The sequence below is a fragment of the Telmatherina bonti genome (assembly GCF_933228915.1).
Source record: "Telmatherina bonti genome assembly, chromosome: 20".
Taxonomy (NCBI): domain Eukaryota; kingdom Metazoa; phylum Chordata; class Actinopteri; order Atheriniformes; family Telmatherinidae; genus Telmatherina; species Telmatherina bonti.
This window is the reverse complement of record NC_136618.1, coordinates 12,777,083-12,800,072: the sequence shown is the minus strand read 5'-3', so window position 1 is coordinate 12,800,072 and position 22,990 is coordinate 12,777,083. Positions and strand designations below refer to the sequence as shown.

Genomic DNA, 22,990 nt, shown 5'->3' with positions numbered 1-22,990 from the left:
ACAGAAGAACTATGAACCTTTCACAGCAACCTGTGCAGAGTGCAGAAAAACTCCCATGGGTTGGCCATCTCTCAGCTGAAGAGCAGGGACACTAGCAAAATCGGTGGATCTTACTAGGGGTGGGAAAATCGAATCGAAAAATTGAATATTGGGAATTTTTGCTTCACGATTTTATTTTATTTTTTTTGTGAAAAAAGATTTTTTTTAAATATATGAAAATAATCTATTTTCATATATATATATATATATATTTTTTTTTTTTTTTTGTCATTTTTATTGTTTTTATTGATCTTTTTACTTTTCTTCTTGGGCGTTATAGCAGCAGAATAGCGGTCTGGCTACAGTGTCGTTTTTCCCCTAAATGAAATTAAGAAAAATGATAAGCAAAAAAAATAGAGATTTTTTTTTTTTTTTTTTTTAAGGTACAAAAATCAGCAATATCAAAGAACTGTGAGACTCACAATTTAAATCGAATCGGCACTCAAAGAACTGGAATCAAATCGGGACAAATGCATATCGTCACAACCCCAGATCTTACTCAGGTCTCTCACAGCTACAAAAGCAAAAATGTAAAACGACAATTTAGGGAGACATTGGATTTAACAGGAGGGCTAAATTTTTTTCTTTTAAGTGATATTAGTAGTAAACATTAAAAAATGTTTTATGAAATATTTGCATGTTTGTGTAAAAGCATGTTTTCTCTAATGAACAGTTTTCAGCATTAAAATGTGGCTTGTGTGTGAAATCAACACACGTGTACTACATTTCATGTTGCATTACAGTCGCATGTGTTGCAAGTTAACAGACAAGTTAGACTTGGGGACGAAATGTGCAAAAACTGATTCAACGCACAGAACATATTTACATGCAAGTCAAAGGAGGGGATTGTATAACAAGGCTTCATCTGTGATATAGGGACAATACAACTTGCATATCAATCATCTGCTGCCATGATATTGAGAGCACTGCAGTAAATGCCTGGTAATCACTCATCTACAAATCAAGTCTGCATCAGTCTTCTGTGTTTTTTTGTTTGTTTTGTTTTCCCTCTGTGCACTCTCTAGCAGTCAATAGTTTTGGTGACTCTTGCTTTCTTTGATTATTTTTTCCCCTCTTTGTCTCAGCAAGAGTCTCCATTTAACCTTCAATATCACCAAAGTGTGAAGTTTATTCATACAGTTGTGGTGCATTTTGTGGTGCTGTAAAGCAAAACGTTGAGGCGACAGGCTGTAAACCAAACTGATCAGCTGTGTTTTCACAACCCCACCGGCAGTTTGGAGCAGTTTCAATCCTGGGGATGTTCATGATCATGTCATAGTACTTCAGAAACACATAATTGGAAGGTTTACACACGTCTGTTGTGTTAAAACAAAGTGATCATTTTTTTCTTCAAACCTCTGAATTACTTCCACCAGTATCCTCTATCCAATCCTCTTTTTTTCCACAGCCTGCATGTTACTTTTGCCACACTCACACTCCTACCAAAACCAAGTGTACTCTTCATGTTTTATGCATTTATCTCTTGTCAATTCTCTTTTGTTGCTCTGTCCTCCTTTGGCTCAAAATACAGCAGATGCTGTTGCACACAGTCTGGCAGCTGCCAGTTATCATGATGGCTATAGTAGCATCTGATTGCTGGCAAGGTGACGTTATCTAAATGGAACATTGCACCACCGGAAGAGACAGCGAACAAGCCATACGCACACACACACATTAACAGTGCCAAAGAGCAAAACAGCCTTTGGGTCGACTAATAATTCTTTACCCAGCTGCACCATTTCAGAGCCAGAGCGAAGCAACTGAATACCACTCTTTCTGCCCCAGTCTCCCACAAATGCTCTTTCAGTGAGTTAATGGCAAGAGAATACTGCTACTGTGATTCACCTCCTGCTCAAGCTTGCATAAAAAATCATTACAAGTCACCTTTGCAGCTTTTAGCTTCATATAAAAGCCAGAAGTCATCATCAAGAATATGTCTCTCACATTAAAACTACATCGGGTATTACTGAGTGAATTGTGTCTATTGAAAGCTTCAGAAAGCAGCTGAAAAGACTAGTTATCACCCAGTACTGAATGAATGACTGAGTCGGCAACTGCTGGAGAACTGCCTTCTCTGCACCTCAGACACGTTTGGCTTCAGAGTCCAACAGGATTTCTGTTACTGTGTATTCAAAGAATCCATGTCTCTCATTCTCCTTTGCTGAGTGTGTTTACTGGGAGAAGTGAGGCCATTTCTCTTCTACCTAACAAACAATCCTCTCCGATTGCACGGCATTTATCTGCAAGGATTGTCTTATTTTACATAGTGGAAGGCTGGGGAACAGGCACAGTCACGGTAAATGCAGAAAAGGGCTTGTATTGTACTCACAAAAAAATATGTGCAATTAATCAGTCACACGCTCCGTATACACCCACTGGATGTAAGCCTGCCAGCTAAATGGCCCATTCCCATACTGGCACAGTAAATCGGACAAATGCTGAAGGACACTGAGGACATATGAAGTGGCAGAGGGACCAAACCCATTCTGGACTAAAACCGCTGGCAGTAAAGTTGGTATACTGTTGTAAGTCCAAAGTGGACAGAATACTTGATAAAACATGTCAGATCCAGGCAGTGTCTGCCACTTTAGTTTTCTATTTTCTTTTTACAAGTCAGGTTTTATAAATAAAACACTCAGTTGTTTCATTTGACAAGTAGGATTCCCCCCCCCCCCCCCCCCCTTTGTTTGTTGGCATGTTACAATTTTATCATCAGTTGCTAAATTTGTGAAAGAGTTTATTTCTTCCCCCTTTACTCAGAGTTAATCTATACCAGCTGCAAATTAGTCATCTGTTACGATACAAAAACTGCACACATGCATGAATTTACTGTCAGCGAAAGCTTTAATGGCACTCAGACAAAACAACGTTCACACATGTCAGAGGCTGTCAGCATCTAAAAAAAAAATGCACATTTGATAAGCATTGCATTAAGGCAAACTTGGAAAAAAGTTTGCATTTACACAGTAAATGCCATTGAAGTGCACTCAACAATATCACACAGACTAAGGTCAGAATACATTACCAGTCAGCTCTAAAAGCGACCCTGCATCTTTCTAATACAGAAGCTGCTTCTATCAGATGTAACCCTTTATAACTTAAGTGGTTTACAGATGCTTTGAGCTCAAATTAAATTTATTGCCAAGTGAATGTGCTACAGTTCATCAATGCAGTTAGACACCATGTGTTTTTCTTTTCTAGATGAGGAAGAGAAAGCAAGTGACATGGTAATGATGACCACAACTACAGCCATGAGAGATTTTTGTGCTGCATTTTAAATCTAACGTAGGCCTACATGTGTAAACAGCTGACTTGATTTATGTACAATTGTTTCATAAAATAAATGTAAGAAACAAAAAAGCCTAATTTTCTTCAGAAAATTACAAATGTAAATTATTAAACTTGATGAGAAACCCTTTTGTTTGTTTTGTTTTTTCCCCTCACAATATAAAATTAAATGTTAAAAAAAAACTTTTTAGTTCCATGGGATCACAAAGTAGCAGGTTTTTACCTTTTTTCATATAACCTTTCAGTCTCACAGCTACTTGAAGAAGCAACTGCATGAACACACACCATTTCCTCATTCTGTTGTGTTTTTTTCCAACCTTTTTTGGACCAAAGTACATTATTTTCATTGAAAACATCACAGGACACACTACAAACAGAAAAAGATGAAAAATGAAACTGTATTAACCTGTATTAACAACATGAAGTTGTTCTTGTCAAAATATCTTAAAATAAGAATCAAATAAAGAAAAAGGCCTTCTATGATCATTCATTTTTCAACTCAGTGTGAAACCTGGGTCTGTTTGAAAGAACACTATGCTGTTTATTTTAAACCAATTAATTGAAATTTGATCATTTCTGGCACACCTGAAGATCTCAAGGCACACTAGTGTGCTATGGCACACTGTTTGAAAAGCACTGGTGTAAAGAATATGAAGAATTGTTCATTATGTTCAGCAACTTGTGCTACATTCTTCTCTGTACAATCTGACCCAATACTTTGCTCTGTTCATGTGGCATGCACTTAGATATGCTTATTATTGCAGAGATGTCTCACTCATAGCATAATTAAAAGCATAATAATATACTAGATTAATGTGTACAGGAAAAACACACAAAGCTTATATTACCTGATGCACCCTGGGACCTACATAAGAGATGACATGTCTGTAATATGTCTGTGTGTTATAAATATTGCATAACAGAAGATTCTTGGAGTATATGCCAAAAATGCTGAACCGCTTTCGGTAAGTCCCTCTCTAATCGATCAGCTTCAGCTTGCTTCAAAAGAAGTTCACCAAAGGCTTTATTTAGTAGTAATGAATGTTTTCCTACTCATTCATAAGCTCATTGTGTAATGTAACATATGATTACATATTGGATTCTTGCAGGCACATTTTAAAGATGTTTACATGTATTTTTACAGTTTGTGTCCATTATTTTATAACAAAAATGAAAAACACAAAAAGCAATCCAAGATTTGTTTTTACTTCTTAGTATTGTTCCTTGGACTCTGAAAGGCATAACGAACCAAATCATAAAACTAAAATAGCATCTATTAATAATAGGATGTAATTTGAAAACAAATTGGACATAGTCTAACATGTAGAGATGAAAACTACAAAACATGACTGAAATGAATCCAGAGTGTTTTTCTCTGGGAAAATTAACTGGCTACTGGGAGTTTAACAACAAATACCATTAAAACTCATTATTTTCAAGTAATGATTAAATGCAAACAAGTATCAGTGACAGCAAAAGCAAAATGGAAAAAGAACCATGCAGATAATTTAGACGGAAAACTGGTTAAATTGGCAGAGCTTATTCCAGATGCATGAACAGGACCTGAAATCCAGCTAAATTAAAATATGCATAAACCTGATAGATTGCAGAGCAAAACAGCATTGGTTAAATTGGTCTCTGTGGAACTCTCCTGAGGCAATTTGAGACATGATGCAACTGAGTGCAAAACTTCTGGAGAAACTCAAAAGGATCAACTTGTAGCTGCAGAGAAGCTGTTAGATAAAAAATAAAGACATGAAAAAATAAAAAAATAAATAAAGAGAAATAATGACCTGCTGGTTTTCGCCAGCAGATGAGAGATTTTTCATGGAGGAGATTTCCTGACTGACCTGCACTGTTTTATTCATTTGAAAAGGATCCTTTTAAAGGGAAAATGTAAAATTCCAATTCACTCTTTTAGTGTTAAAACAAACATTTCAGCAAATGATCCTAGGGCACATATGTGAATATGGATAATACATTTTTCAGCTTTATTAACTTTAATTATTTTCATTTCACACAATTTGATTCCAAATACCAAACAGCATATCTGCAGAAATACTGCAGATTTGTACTCGTCTCCATCTACTTCATGTTCTTTGTGTCAACAAGAGGCTTCTTATTACTATAAATAAATACAATATTTTTGCAACTACATCAGTAGCTTGCACACACTAATCTCCTCATACAAAAGTTAATTCTGTAGCATAAAAATACTTAGAATCAGTGACCAAATACCACCAAACTATTTTAACACATCGTCTGAACTGTGGCCATTTTAAGTGTGAAGTAAAGGTCCGGACTGAACAAAAAATCTGTAAGGGTGGAAAATGAATCATTTCTACCAAAAGAACACCCAACAATCACTGGACCTGAGGCTTAGAGAAAACAAAACTGTCAGTTCAGTTTATGAAAAGTACCCATTTTATGCTTTAGCCGGACAAGACAAGTCAACAGCCCTCAGTCCAAGTGTGTCATCTGTTGGTAGAAGTTGGCTAGTGCCAACATGCCGCTGGTAAAGTTGAATGAAGAAACCAAATCTTCCACCCACATTAATAAAACTCAATCTTATCCAGATCTTAATTTTGTCTGTTTCTTAAACTTTACATGGCATCTATGTCATGTAAAGTGGAAGCGCGATGTGGGAAGGTGGAATTGTTGAGTGCAACTTGGATCCTCTCTAATTAGTATGCTTTTGTATTATTATGTAAATGATTTTGTGCTCCTTTCTGCAGGAAAACTGACTTACAAAAAAAATTTGGTTGGATTTATTTGAGCTTCCCCTCAGTGATGTTTGGTTCAGATGAAACAGCAATGTATATAAAACTGAGCAGCACTAACGTCATGAACACACAGAATTGTGAGTATTTACCAGTTTACATCGGTTCAGCAGTGGCTCTTGTCTTTTTAATCTCAGTTCAGAATTTCTGATGAATTTTTCAGCTTTTTTTTTATTTTTTTTTTATGAGTTGTGTACCCAGCTGCAGCAGCTGAGGAGATTTACCAGCAGATTTTCATCTTGCGTTTCCATCTAGGTGCAGTGCATTGAATACGTTAGATAAGTGCATCCCACAGAAGAGTGGACTTCTGCAGAAAGTTTTCCACATGTGCGTCTGGCTGAACGTGGTCTGGATATAAAAGGGCAGTTTAGGCGTTACATGCACCAGAGTAAAGATGGCTGCATTTCGAGTGTTAGCTATGAATTGGATGATGTGAAATGAGAGAAATTCAAGTTTGAACCATAACGCTGCATTTAAAGTCATGTACTTGTTGCATTTGTAGCCAGTTGTGGCTCTGACTAATAACCCTATGTGCAGATGAGAATGTCACTTTCCTCCACCAGACTGTGGTCATTTGTGATACTCTGATTAAGATGAGACCCAGTGTTGTTCTATCAGACAGTCAGTCTCAACATTCAGGACTGTAAACTCTTTTTTTAAACGTTTCAAAGTATATCAGCTGTCAGATCCAGTAAAAGGGTTTTTTTCTAATAAACAAATATACCCCACCATATTTAACTGCTTTTATATTTTTTGCTCCTTTTTTGTGAATAAAATCCATTAAAAGTTATTAATCTTATAGATTTATTTAGACATGTCTTTTCTTTTATAATGCCCTGACTATCTTAATTATGAATTAATTAATAACAGATTAATATTTTTAATTTTAGATTAAAAAAAAAAAAAAAAACCAAACCAATAATTCATACCTACATTTTCAGTATGATAATATAGTTGCAGCTGATAATATGTAGCCTCGCAGGTTTAATCCTTCCATTTGTGAAATGGCTGCACAAACATTTAATGAGCGGGCTTTTTGATTCATGACAGGTGTAGGAACCTACACCAAACACCAAGTAAACATTGACATCTGAGACTCAGTAAGGTGCATCTCGTTTCCTTATGGTGTCAACAGGTAACACAACTGTTTAATTTCCTTTGGCAACATTTAGAGTACATATGGCAGCATCCACGTATTCTTCAGAAGCAGTAACATATGTTTACTACCTCAGCTACACTTCAGAGATGCATTACATGTCAAGTGGTAAAAGCAGCAGGAATAATCACACTCTTACCACGTTTATTCTAACCTAAACTAAAAGTGTTTTCATTTATAGTATTTTTTTTTTTTGTTTATTTAAAACATCTCCATGGCAAACAGTGGTTTAAAATGATAATTTTCCGATACAAATACAGTATATTCTAGTTTTTCTTTTTACTGCCAAAAAAATACACACACACACACACACACACACACACACACACACACACACACACACACACACACACACACACACACACACACACACACACACACACACACACACACACACACACACACACACACACACACACACACACACACACACACACAAAAGCAGACAGATGGTGTCTGCAAAATGAATTCTAAGCCATGCATGTATTGCTCACACGTGTGCATCCTCAAAGGGACACAGTGAAAAAGGTGTGTGTGAAGCATGATGATGTGCCGCACTGGGAGCAGGATTGCTGGGTTACTGGAGCAATATGTAGCCAGAGAAGACAGTAACACACACCCACACATACACACCTGGACAGAGTGTGTCAGACAGTGAATAAATTAAAACTTGGACACATTCTAGCTTTTATATCATGTATCATTAAGCAACAACTCAGGTACAGGGTAGATTTATGAATAATAATAATTAAATAAGATGGTCACTTTTCCATCCTTCATCCTGCAGGATTTGTTACAACACACTGTAAAATTTAGGTTGTTGGCTTTACTTAATTTTTTTATGAACTTTAATAAGTAAATTAATTTATTTGCTCAGTCAATGTCTATCTCACTTATTCAAGGTCATGGGGGGCTGGAGTTAATCCCACCAAGAAAAAACAATAGGGAAGTGGACAGGTTGGCACTTCATCACAGGCCAACATTGAGAGACAATTAACCATTCACACTCACTCCTACAGAGAAAGTGTGAACAGCTGACCTAACACACATCTTTGGATGGCGGGAGGAAGCTGGAGAGAACTCCCACATACACAGGGAGGACATGGAAACTCCACACATAAAGGCCACTGTTTGACTGGTTTCCTCACATTAGTTTTGCAGGTTAGGTGACAGTCATTTTTTCCACATTATTCATAAATAACCTGTTTTTGGTCATGATTAAAATTCATTCATTTAGTTTCCTAACCGCTTTGTCCAATTCAGGGTCGCAGGGATACTGGAGCCTATCCCAGCAGTCTTTGGGCGAAAGGCAGGGTACACCCTGGACAGCTCGCCAGTCCATCGCAGGGCATGATGAAAATTATGAACAAACAAAACGAAATAAGGAAAAAAACGACATTTTAATTAATATGATTTGACAACATGTCAATATTGTTTTTCAGTTTTCATTCATTCATTGATTTTTACTTTTTACCTTTTAAAGATTCAATAAAAATTAAAAGTTACCAGCTAAATTAGCTACTAAATATATTCTATTGAAGCCAATGTTATGTTTTACAATGCAGAGCAAGTAGGATACTACTATATATCTTAAATGCAAAATATTCAAGTCTAACTTGTGTTGTTAAAGTTATCAGTGCATTGTATTTGACTCCATTTTATCAGCATCACAGAAACAAGCAGAAACCAGGGATTGAGGTCAATCCATGCTTAAAACATTTGAAACAATAAGAAAAAAAAAAGTAGGTTTGGGCAGTCCAAGTCACAACAAATTTTGACACTTTATAAATTATGTCATGATATACTTCACAATTGCACAAAAGCTGGAGCTCAAGGAACTGAAAGAAAGTGCTGCTCCACAGAAGTGTTAATGTTTTTATTGAATCTATAACTAAGCCTTGCAAACCTGTCTAGTTGAGCAATCTTACTTACTGTTTATTTCAAGAAAATATATAAATGCATTTTATAAGCAGAAATAATAAATTTTAATCAATACTTTTAAAAAAAAAAAAAATTATATATATATATATATATATATATATATATATATATATATATATATATATATATATATATATATATATATATATATTTTTTATTTTTTTTTTTTTTTTTTTTTTAAAGTACTTTAAAAAATTACAAAAACAAATATTTTTGCATGTGCTGCTGATAAAGACATAACCAAAAATCAATTAATACTAATATATCTCTCCCATTAGGAGAGATTTTTAAGAGATGTCAAACAGCAAAAGGAAATTAGACTTCAACAATGGATGCCTATCTAATGTATTCCTGTGTGGGGAACTTCTGCTACATTTGCTCTCCCAGTGGGAGGGAGGAGATGCAAGTTTAAATCTGGTCTAGTGAATGGATAAACACTACATGCTTCAGTGATTCAGTTATGTGTGAGCACTGAGAGGGTTCTCTGATGGAGAGACAACAGAAATGAATGTCATTTACAAAGGAACAAAAGATAATTTAATCGATGTGAGCATTTGCCCTTGACTTGGTATGGGTAAATGGACTATTTTGTGATATTAAATTAAGGAGAACTTTAGAGTCAAACTAGATAAGCAAAATGATAAATCTATGGTGTAGTGCACTTGCTGATGAGCAAAATTCATATGAAACAGCTTTTCATTACACAAGAAAGTAACTCCAAGGCTAAACACAAATCACCAAACGCAATTTACACAAACTCAAATTTCTTGTTTTTCCGAAGGGTCTCTTAAATGGCTTTTTACTGTGAAAAGCAAGATTCACAAGCATGAGCTTGTTTTGCAATTCAACAAAGTACGAAATAAATAAACATATGGGTCAACTAATTCAGCTGCACCAGTTTGTACATCATATAAACATGCCTAGTGGAGAGATCATGTAGTTTTCCTTGAGTCTGAAGCCTGCTTCATCCCTACAGTATGAGGTTTTACTGCAGGATACATGTGCAAAATGTCATCATTTTAATTTGTCCTATCATGGCAAAACATTGCATGCACAAGATCTCTGTGCCATGCTCAACTTAGATGCATGTCACTTAGATTTTCATCCTGCTCTCCACTTTTTTATGTGTTTTACATGCACCAATAAAGGAGCTCCAATAAAAATAAAAAAATAAAAAAAACTCAGCCAAAGATCTTGCTGGTCATCATGATGGCCATATCTAAAGAACATTCCACTAATAATCTGGCCTTCATTTGCTTATTTCTCATGATGATGATTTTTTTTTTTTTTATTTAATTTTAGCAGTGATATAAATTTACATTATTCCAATTTTATATCAAATAAAAATTCTGTGTAGATGTGTTGCCATGACAAAAGGTGTTCACTATGTAAGAAAGTTTTTACAGGTCGTCGCTCCAGCACAAATGTGCTGCAACAAAAAGGTCAGGAGTGTAATTACACACACGACAGTTCAGCATTGCTCATGCAAAGCCCGCACCATGCAGCTGGTGTGACTTCTGCATAGTAATACATACATCTCTGGAAGTACAGGTGTGAATCTTTGCTGGCTTTATTATTTGGTTTAGTCACCATCCACCCATGCATTTTCTGCACTCGTTTATTCCGATGAGGGTCGCAAAGCAGGAGCGTTCTTGCTGAAAGTCGACAATGCAAACCACCACACCATGGTGCAGCAGTTACAACACACATTAACCATGCCATGCAGACAAAATGAATGACACAACTGATTATTACAGATACTGTATGGGCGGTGTGTTAAAATTCAGGATTTTTAAGGCCAAGCACAGACTGCTGGAAATATAATTACTTGATACAGATACCCATCACATTGTATATTTAAAGCTTTTAAATGATGCAACCTAATTCACAAATGAATTAACAGCTGCAACCTCATGTCACTGGGACATGCTGCTGGGTTATCGTCACTCATCATCCTTCAGTGGCATCATGACTGACTGATTCAGTGATGTAAGTGAACTGTAGTTGCTTTAATTGTGTGAGAAAAAGAAGTAGTGTTTCTATTGTCCAGGACATGCACACAATAGAGCTATAAAAAAACCTGAAGTAGCCAAATTAGAGGACACTTATAGAATGTGAAAAAGTTGCAGCAGAAAACCACAAATCACAGAAATGGTGATTCAGCTGCTTTGACTTGTGAGTTTCTCACCTGCATTTTAACTTAACTGCAGAGTGCGACTGTAAATATTTTGTAAAATAAGTTTACAATGTGCAATCTCACTATGGTTACTTGGTTTTAGACACAGCATTCCTCATTCTTTGGTTTAAAATTTGCCACAGAGTGAGTGGTTTTCTTTTCATCTCTCTGAACCAGAAGGTAAAGTTGACATAAATCATCAGTCTGGGATGACCTTTAAAACTGGTTATTTCCCTAAAGGTTACAAACATAAAATCAGCATTAAAAGTAGTAACATGTTGCCTCTATAATTATATCACAAAAGTCATTTCTTTGTGGGTGGTTGAAAACACCATGTGCAGTTTATCTACAACATGTTTTCAGGTGAATGAATGAAATTCAATGACTTAAACAAGAATGAATACTTTTGTCAAATCATAGGTTTAGCCTTCCTCCACCATACTGCAGCAAAGTTATGGTTCAGAGCTACATCATGCAGCTTTTTACTCTGAAATCAACAAGAATTTCATCTAAGAACTGCAGATTCCTCCTAAAACTAAGGCTGTGAAAGTCTCCAGCTGACAATGAACTCTAATTTGTGCAAGTCCATAGGTGCTATAACTTTGTCATGTCCTGCTGCTAGAGTACATGCAGCCTCATATCTGCATTACAATTCATTTTGGAACTGAGAAATTCCCCCATCACTATTATTTTACACCCATTTCTCACATTAAATCCACTCCATCTGACATGTCTGTCTTTCTGCTTCTGGCCTTGCTTTTACCCATCCCTCTTATTCTTCCTGCAAATCAGAGATCAAGCAACATTTGGACTTGTCCTCTTCTAGCACTTAAGTAACCTTCTAGTACTCCCTTTAAAGTAACTGCCCTGATTTTCTTTAATTACACTCACAGTCCCTTGTCACCAATAAATCTTTGGTTTCCTTTTCTCACTTTAAAGCAGCAGACTGCCCGTTTCTCTGAGTAACAGTGACAACATCTCATGCCTTATGGTAAGTTGTTCACTGGCTGTGAAGCAAGAGAAGGATAGTAGCGGAAAGCTGTCTCTCTAAACAAAGGTAGACACAAAACAAACACATCCAGAACACCAAAGAGTTACTACCTGCTCTTTGACAGAGGCAAGAATGGAGGATGTTGTCTCTGTTTCAGGTCTGTCTCCGTTGGATGCTGGCATTACAGGGGGAACCATAGCTCCCTTCTCCTGCTCTGCTGGCTGGTCTGGCACCGGCATTGCTGAAATAAAAATACACACACACAAACAAACGGAAACATAGGGGTTAGAATTTGTTAGAAAAAAAGGTGCCATCTCTCATCTCTGAACTCCAGTATTTTGTAAGAGGAGCGGCACTGCATCGCCTCGGCAATTGTCTCTGCAAAGTATTACTGATTTACAAACTATCAGTTCAAACTGAATCCAGGTCATATGAATTTTAATGATTGTATTGACCTTGAAAATTACCTGATCGTGTGAACAGTTTGCATCCATTTATAACGCACTCTCCTTTTATTCCCTGCATTAACTGCAAACAAAATCAGTCTGCGCTGCCTGTTTCAGGTAAACAAAGCCTAAAATACAAAAAAAAAATTTTTATTTTTTTTTATTTTTTATTTTTTTTAAACATGACAGCAGAGCTTCAGGACATTACCAACTTGAGTTTGACAGAAAGAGACTGAGCTGTAACAAACCCTTTAAATATGTCATTCACTCAAACGATAACTCCCACTGTAGGCTGCACAACCCTGAGGCTACAACACTGTTACAGTTACAGCAAGTGGTTGTGGTATGTGAATGGATACCAAAACATGGACAACTTGCAAACATCAGATTAGTCTGCACCACATGCACACACAAACAGCCAAACTTGTCTAGAGAGTCACTTTCAGTATGCTACTTTACAAACTGAAGTCCTTGTAGACTTGTTAAAATGACATGCCCCACTTGTCACAGTTTTAATTACTTCATTCAGAATAAATGCAAATGATAAATGTCTCTAATTGACAGTTCATTTAAAAGTCATGGTTATTGACTTGGGGATAAAAAAAAATATTTTAAAAAAGAAGCCATTACATTTGGGTCTTCATCAACTTGCCAACTGTGACAAAATAACATCAGTCCTGCATGGGCACATCTGTCTTTTCTCTTTGCAGCACTTCATCATGAGGTCTAAGGCAGACTAGGAATGGTAATGGATATGTTATTTGACAGCTGGACAATAATATGGATCACTGCAGGCAGACGTACTGTCGTGTTTTAAACACAGTCAGTTGGATCACATTATCTGCTTCATGCTCTGTCTTTTTCCTTTTACCAATATTTCATTTTCATATAAATGCTCAAAAGCTCTATACTTGTTTCTGACAATGTTTATTCATCTGATTTCTTTGACAATATTGCATGAGCTAATGTTTAGTGCAGGGGTCTCCAGCCCCGGTCCTCGTGAGCTACCATCCTGCAGGTTTTAGTGTTTCCCTGGTGCAACACACTTGATTCAAATGAAAAGGTTCTCCAGCAATTTGTCATATTCTGCACCTGCCTGTTAATGACCCATTCATTTGGGTCAGGTGTGTCACAGCGGGGAAACAATAAAACCTGCAGAATGGTACCAGAGTTTGAGACCCCTGGTTTAGTGTCTGAATTGACTCCCTTTAGCCTGCTTCAACATGGCACATTAAAAGGAAAAAAAATGTACATCAAGGTGTCTTCCAAAGTCACATTTCATAACTAGAAGAAATTTGGACAAAATAAGTCTGGAATAGGCTGATCTGTGAGGAAAAGGTTAAAGGAAAAACATGTCTGTTAATGAAAAATGACTCAATTTCTAATTAACTGGAACTATTTTTAAGCATTATTTAAACATATGTACCCATTTCTGATCTGAGCAGAGACAGATGGAGAGTAAAAACTGAGACAGAGGGTCATGGGAAGGAGAGAAGTGGCTTACGAGCTTTAGAGAAAACAGCCAATGGGGACAGGGATTATTTAATACAGAATCCTAACTTTAGAACTAGACAAAATAATGAATGACTGAATTTTTTTTTGTTTTTTTACATAAAAACAAACAATCTGCTGTTTGTCTCAATTCCTTTTAATATTTGATGTGGAAATAAAATGTTACCAGATTGTGTGGGTGGAAACCAACTGTCTGTTGGTTCACGTATACCTCCATAATCTAGCTTTTGTTGCTAATCCTTTGTCCATTTAAAGAGCTTTTTTCCAAGAGTAAATATTTATCAGAGAGCAAATTAGCCAGAGATTGTGATGGAGCCATTCACATCAAGCAAGTAAGACACATTACACAGACTGTAAGTCAGAGAGGATCGAGAGCATCTGCAAATTAAACATCCAGTCAGTCCATCAGCGAGCAAGCTAGCCGGCAGACAGCAGGCTAGACAGGGTGGTGTCGGTAAATAAAAGATGCTAGTGAGAAGGCCTGCAGATGGTAATTTTCACTCTCACTGACAAACACCACTTCTGCGTCTGGCATCTCCCCTCCTGAGTGAAGATGAGTCACCAGAGTTTGGCTCCTAAGTAACAAGAAACCCCAACAAAGACAATATCCAACATGCTGGCTTGCTGCCACCTTTCTCCTCAATGATACTGCCAAATGTGCAAGCCATGGGCACCAGACAGACACACCTCGCCTATTTTCTTGTTTCAGTCAGTTGTTGTCTCGAGTAAACACTTCTGGTAATAAACCCCGAAGTGTCACAACAAAGATTAGCTTATATGAACTGCTCCTTTTGGACATTTTGTTTGTGTTTTCATTTGATGTTTTAGTTTCATAATCTTTCTGGTTATATCCAACAACTGTTGTATTTTAAATAGACAATAGTCAACCTGCCTTCATGGCATGAAAATCATAGGTGTGACTAATAACATTAATCTTGTTTTCTTTCCATTTAGCGTTGCCAGTAAAGCCTGCCAGTGCTCCAGTATTAACACCAAAGCTCTGGCAATGAAACATCAAAACAATATGAAGCCGTTACTGTATTTGTTATGGCTGTTTTGACATTTATGGTCTACTCTCATTAAATTAGCTCTAAATTGTATTTTTTTTTTTTTTTTTGAGGGGGAGGGGATCAAATGCATGAATATGATATAATGGAAAAGAGAATTTTAAAAAACAGGTAGTTATCTTGCTTTTATAGATAAATATATGATGTGCTCCAAGGATAATCACCATTATTTCACTGATTGACTCAAAATAGTCCTGATATTGAGGAATCTTAAGTAAACAAAAACCATGTATCTGATTGTGAGAAGTGCTGCTTTTTTAAGACAGATTAACCTAAAATCGCTGGGGGGGGGGGGGGGGGGGGGGGGGGGGGAGACTAAACAGATACAACACAATTTTAATTTCACATGCAACAAAATATTTTTATCTGCTGCGGAAGAAAATCATTTACGGAGCACACAGAAAGTATTTGAATATTGTCCAAAAGGTGATGTGTTTAGAAAATTGTAAAGTTGGCTCACTGCACAAAGACCACTGCAGAGATAATTCCAGTGCCATCACATGTCACATTACTCGGCCACCCCAACATTCTCCACAGGCTTATTGTCGGCAGGCACAGTGGAGCTGCCATTGAATAGGAGTGTTACATCCTGCAGGGTACAATGAAGCAGGAACCTCAGCTTAAATGGGGCTTTTTGTAGCTCTGGGGATGCATTTAATTACAGCACATTCTGGCTGGTTTGTCTTGAGCACGGCTTTCCATTGAACCGAAAAGTAATGATGGTCTGACATTTGATTTGGCTCAATCCTGGATGAGAAATGAAAAATTCAGACAAAGTCTGCTCTTTCTGTCAGTATAGAAAAAGAAGAAGCCTTTAGCAGAATTCCTTTGGGAAGAAAAAAAGTACAAGATCAAAATGAAAATCCCAAAAAGGGAAAAGAAAATGTACACTGGGCTGCACAATCTAAATAAAAGATTAGTCATCAAGATGTTAAAACTCATCAATAACAATACTGCAAAACACTGTTTGCACCAGGCCTGGAAAACAAACACTTGCCAGTTGCAAGTTATAATTCATTTTGGCAGGCATAAATGAAAACTTAGTGGCCAACTTGGCAGATGATGAATAAAGCAAATCATGGTTGTTATTTGTCCTGTGATGCTTTAACTACATTTCCCATAAATACTCTTTAGTGACATATACATTCATTAACTCCTTGCTTGCTTCAGCATCTGTGGTGTCATTTTCACACTAGTGCTTGCTGAAACAAAATGCACCAGAGTCATGTGGCATTTCAACAAAGTGATAAATAGAACCACTAACAAAAATTGGTTGGATGTGTAAAGAATGGGGCAAGTTATTATAAACAAGAATGAGGAGAAAAAAAACAAAACAAAGAAACATGATTAAATGTCCTCAGTTGCACTCATGAGCTGCCTTGTTTTTCCTAATTGGCTGTGAACTTTAATCTATAAACGATAAGATTAAAGCCTTTCTTTGAAATGTTCAGACAGACAACTGCAGGAGTGTTTGAGGGCAACTAGCATGCAGGGGAAGAAGTAGAACGCAGCCAACACACCTGAGATTTGGACTTTTAACCACTTTTGAGCAGCTAATTTTATCAAATTTTATAAAATATACATTTACAGACTTGATTAGTGAGTAAAGTTAGATAGATAAAAGTGATCAATTAATTAGACTCCTGAATAAATGTGAAAGTACCAGACTGTGATGCAGAGTTTTGACAAAGTCTATGAAGCAAAAGGGAAAAAAAAAGAAAGTTTTGAACAGGGTTTCTTAGTTATTTGATTTAACTCTTCGTTCACAGTTTTAAGAAAAACGTTTGCTGAATTCCAAAATGCACGCATGAAAGTCTAAAAAGGTACACCAGAGGTCACTCACAAACTGAGTCAGGGGATTTTGCAGGACAGTCACCTTTGACCCATTCTCACAGCTGCTCCCTTGCAGCAAAACACCACCTTGCATTAACATATCCACCACGTACACACACTCACATTCATCAAATGCAAACACTTTGCTCTGAAAAGGTTAGTGTGGTATATTTTCCCTTTAACCTATATGGCCCTTTAGACGCCTGAATGCTTGACTTCATGGCTCGTCAGTTCAGCTTCAGCTGCATTGTTGAACCCTCAGACAGCATCTTTTCCACTATTCCTTTTTCCACTCTGTTTTTTACTTGAACTCTTTCCTTCTTAAATGTAATTAGTATGATTATTAGACAAAAATAGTTAAAAACTGATATTCATTAACCACCTAAACAGTGTTGTACACATACAGAATATTTATAGCTGTGGCAGGTTTTTATTTCAGAAAAGTGGCGAGAAAACAAGATTATTTTATGTTAATTACAATAGGTGGTGGTGTCTTTTATCACTGAAGAGAGGCTGACAGTGCATCACTATTTCAATGAAAAATTGTACTGCATTTTTCATAAAATACACTAATCTGGAACAATGATTTCTTTAAATATCGTTTTATTTGAACATTTTTTGGCAATCTATTAGGTGTAGTATAGGTCAGTCCAATGCTCTGTCTCTGATCAGGACCCCTGTTTTCTAATGTTGTTTGATGGCTGTGAATTAAAGTCAGTATGAATACTTTGTTCCAGTGCATGCCAACATATGTTATCCTTTTTCCCCTTGTACATGTCAGAGCAGGAAAACCACAAACACACAACACAAGTTGTAGAGTCACATGGTTGTAAATATGTTTAAAAGCAGTGGTTACGGGTTAAATCCAAGTTGGTCTCAGTTTGGTTTTCTTCAGTAAGAAAACCAGCACAGAGCATCACTACACCACTAAAAGAAATGTCTCCCAACACAGCTGACCAGAGCAAAGAAACAGTTGATCATCACAAAAACATGAAGATGTCACATTTGTCTCATTTTTCCCTGAAAGCTGATGCAGTCTGCTTTTTAAACACTGTTTTAAACAATAGTTTGTGAATGTTCTCTGTAAAGCTGAGTGGTATTTTAACCAAATGCTAACCCATCATTCAGGTACAGTAATGCAAACTGGTTTGTAAAAGCTACAGCAGGATCAATAAATGCCAAATGTCTCTAAAGACCCGGCAATGTAATTAAATGTAGCAACTAAAATGAACAAGTTCAGCTGGAAACCGTGAATGTGACTGGAACTCTGCACGGCACATTGGGCAGCTTTAAGATGCAACTAGTGATATAAAAACATAAAACAGCAGGAAAAGGAGTGTAACACAGAGTTTATGTTCCCCCTCTCCTGCTTCCACGTCACATGCATGTTGCATCTCAGTTTTTTTTTCATTGTACCCTTGTGTATTAAGTACATTAAATACTAAACTGACACTATTTTTAATCATGGAAGAAATACAACAACATATTACAGTACATGGACATAGTAACTGTAATGTCATGGATAAGTCTCCAGGTCGGTATGGAAATACCAAACTCCTTGAGAGCACTGATTATTTAAGTAGGTTTCTGTGCACATTTATAACAAATTATTGTGCTGTTCATCTGTAAAGTCTCTTTAGGCAAGGCAAGTTTATTTGCATAGCACATTTAATGTACATGACACATTAAAAGCATTACAGATGTTTAAAAAAAAAAAAAAAATTCATAAAATCAATTAAAATAATTAAACAAGATCAATTAAAAGCTGCTGTGCAGATTTCATGTATAAGCACATGCTGGGATGGTCTTTAGGGTGGGTTGTTTGTAAGATTCCATTTATAAATCATTTCATGACATAAAAGTCATTTCTACTCATTTTCATGTTAGTAATTAGATCGTTCCTTTTGGTTTAGTGAGGGTCATTTTGAAAATAATCCTGTGGTTCAGCTGAATTCATGCAGGGAAAAAAAACGGTATGTTTATGGGTGTGACCAGCTCAATTGACTCATTTGGATTAAAGTGGCTGTTGAGCAAAATATATTTTAGCCAAGTGATTAAGGACTGCAGATTAATATTTATAACTTTAGTGCTACTTGATTGGCAGGTATATTGGATATGGGGAATGATTTCCTCATCTGAAAATTGAGCTCAGTGCATGAACAGCCGTGTTTAGATTCAAAAGGTTCGTGTTGCAGAGTAAGAGGAGACTGCAGTCACAATTCAAGACAGCTTAGTCTGAAATGTGATCACAACATGCACGCAGAACACGCAGAACACCATTTTTACCAGGATCCCCCCCCCCCCCCCCCCCCATTCTATTTGTTGCTTTTAGCTGCACTCAATGTCTCACCGTGGTTCAAGCTCGGCTAATGCCATACAACGTTTGACTACAATGAAGCCTGCTTTCATTTCAAGGTGTTTTAAGTACTAGTTTGAGCTGTAATTATTAATAACCTGTTTCTGAATACACAAACAGCTGAATGAAGGGTAACAATCAGAATTTTTGATTCACACATCAAAAGGTGAAGCACAATTAAACACTTTGAATGAGCTCCAGTTCAAAACCCTTTCGTCTTCCCACCCCATTGCTGGTAAATGCAGCATTAAGGAAAAACAAAATGTTATTCTCAGTATATCTTTGAAACTAGGTGTTCCTTTGAAATGCTTAAACTGGCCTAAAAAGGAACTAATATGCTGTGTTGTATTTCAAAGACTAATTCCTCTGAAACAGCTCGCTAAGACACGCTTGTTTGTGTTTATTAGGCCCCATTTCTGATACTGTGAAGCTGTGCTTTGAAAATGATGGGTTCTTAATAGGAATGTCTTGAACCTATTAAGTATTTTAGAACTGAAACAATAACACACATTTAAGTTCATGTACTCATACACAAGCTTACAGCAGTTAAAGATACACTCAGCTGGGTCGGTGTGCTCTCCTCTGACTTGCATCTACTTGTTAAACTGGTTGGCACCAATCTGCATTAGAATTCTTGGCATGATGACTATCAGACCTGCAGTGCCATGTGTAATTCTCTAATCATATCATTTCTTGTTTTTCAAAACTCAGAATGAGGTATATGTCAATCCATCTTAAATGCTTGACTTTGGGATTTTAAATACAATGAGCAGTCATGAGCTGTGTGCACCTTTCTAGCATCATCAAGCACTCAAAAAATAATCATCTAACATATGGCTAATAATGCTAATGTCATCACAATGAGGCAAATCTAGGGGAATGAAGAAATAATTATAATTTCCACACCCAATTTCCCCAGCCAATCATTCTCAACTTCCAAAGGCTGGCGTGCTGTTCAAAGTCTCGCACATATGAATGTCTCGGGTGACTGATAGCTCTAATTTACCTCCATGTAACATCTAATATTAAACTTTGAATAATGCATAATTCAGTTAGCAGAGCTGAGAGATGGAGAGGGTGCGTAGTACATGCGTGAGACAAATGCAGCACATGACTGCTATAAATAGGAGGAGCATTTTCCTATGAGCAATTTCATGAACTGAACTGATGCATACCTAAACAAGTAAACTTTTGGGCCATAAAAAGATTTTTCCCCCCCTTTCTTAATCTAAACGACTGCAAATTAACTGCAAAGTAGGCTAAAGCTTAAAAACAAACCAAGCAATCCAGTAATGTCAGCTGCAGTTTTTATTTTACTGCTGAAATGTCTTGCAGGTATCAAAATATGTTGATCACTGTATTGATAAACACATGTGACTGAGGTGAACGAGATCATCAATGCCAATAGCATTTTATCATAAAATCATAATTTTCAGCATGATATGCAGTTTGTCAGCTATGTCCCAAATGTCTAAACACTAAATCTTTCTTATTTTTTTTTTATCTGTTGGCAAGTATTTGTTGTTACAATAGAAGTGAAAAAAAAAAAAAAAGAAAAATTTAGAAATGGGAATTTCCATCTCCAAGGTGCATCAAAATCAGCATTGTGCCTTAAAGATACACTACACAACTTTACAACCTTTAAACTCTGCATTCTGGTCTCATTTGATGGCACAGTGATACATTATATATATTACGGGTATTTCTTGAGCCGTCGCTGCTCAGCAGTGTCCTGATGCTGAGAAACTAAACTACATAACTTTTTCCACCAGGACGAGACACAATGTTGTAGACACGTTTCACTTTCCGCACTAAATCACAACCTAGCAAACCAATATAAACACAGTGGCTGTTTTGAAAGAGCACCGTTTTGGAAAGGAAAAAAAGGACAAAACAAGAGATAAGAAGAGTGAAGATAAGACTGACTTTCACTGGCTGGAGGAAGCTCATAGTACAGGTAAAATGCAAAATGGATGCTGGATTAACTGAAGAGTAAAAGACTTGGAAACCTTCTGTGAAGCGTCTCGAAACAGACCAATGGTTGCCTTCCACTGTGGTTTACTCATCTCTGGTTTGTTCACCTGCGGTGTGGTATTGTAAAAAAGATTTCATGTTGTACTTAAATCAATTCAGAACTTTGTGAAGTCCAACGATATTAAAACATCAATGTTTCATTTGAAAAGTGAACATTGCTCAGCTTGGGACATCACAGCGTCCTTTTCCATGCCACAAGCAGAACAATGCAGCGAAGGTCGTATTGTCCTGCAGTTAATGTACTTTGGACTGTTTCTCAGAAAAAAAAGAGAGAACTTTAAATCCTCTTATTTATCACCCTCACATGGATAATGCAAATCAGACCTGTCTCCAGCTTTATTTTGTTTCTTTGCTATTAATACCACATCATCCGTTCTGTTGTAGGAAAAACAATAAGTAAAAAAACTATTTTCAATAAGTTATTCAAGTCTCATAAAAGAATCTGTCTTACCTGCTAATAAATGTGTTCCATGTCATTTACTTGGATCTTAATTTGAGATTTAAAAAAATCCAACTTCCCATTTATCACTGATTGTGCCATTGATTTACTGTCAAATTTCTGAGTTGTTTCTTTGGTGAGGAAGTAAAAGATTTTTGCATAACTTGACTTTTCCTTCTGCGATGGACTGGCGAGCTGTCCAAGGTGTACCCTGCCTTTCACCCAAAAACTGCTGGGATTGGCTCCAGCTTCACCGCAATCTTTAATCAGACTAAGCAGCTAGAATAATGACTGAATGACTTATCCTTTCATTTTAACAGAAAACATTTAACACACATTTTACACACATGAACTTGCACCAAAAGTAATATTTTGCATCAACATTTTACTTTCAGCTTCACAGATGTGACCCATTTGAAATTCATTTACAAACTGGTGTGTGTGTGTGTGTGTGTGTGTGTGTGTGTGTGTGTGTGTGTGTGTGTGTGTGTGTGTGTGTGTGTGTGTGTGTCTCCTGATGTGATGGATCAGATCAAAGTGAGATCACAGTACATTTACGAGCTGTTCAGCTTTCAAGTGCATGTGAAGTTTTAAAACTCCTTTCACAGCCTCACAACGGTTTACAGATCCATAAATACACGCTGCATTAAAGGGCTGATTGAAATCACGATGACCCAGCTTTCTATCAGATTCAGATGTTCTTCCACATCCACGTATACATCCATTTTCTGGGCTCAATTCTTTTCATGTAAACAAAAAGTATGATGGGCTGGGGCCAGGCTGCGATCTGGAGGGACTACACACTGGACACCCCCCTCTCTTTAACAGGAGTATAATTCCATATTAAATAGTTATTTAGAATTAAATGTTATCTAATCTGAACACATCAGGCCATGTGTGTTCATGAATACAGGAACTGGCATACACAGCAA

General features: G+C 36.7%; 1 protein-coding gene across 4 annotated transcripts in view; it reads right to left on the bottom strand.

Moving 5' to 3' along the window:
• Positions 1-12,610, bottom strand: part of ctnnd2a (catenin (cadherin-associated protein), delta 2a) — a gene marked incomplete at both ends in the record, with an annotated part of 230,044 nt that extends 217,434 nt beyond the window's left edge. For all 4 annotated transcript variants that reach the window (XM_079259472.1, XM_079259473.1, XM_079259474.1 and 1 more), the window contains one exon: positions 12,482-12,610. In XM_079259472.1, the coding sequence (XP_079115598.1) occupies positions 12,482-12,610 (129 nt within the window). The remainder of the gene's footprint in view (positions 1-12,481) is intronic.
• Between the last annotated feature and the right edge of the window lie 10,380 nt (positions 12,611-22,990).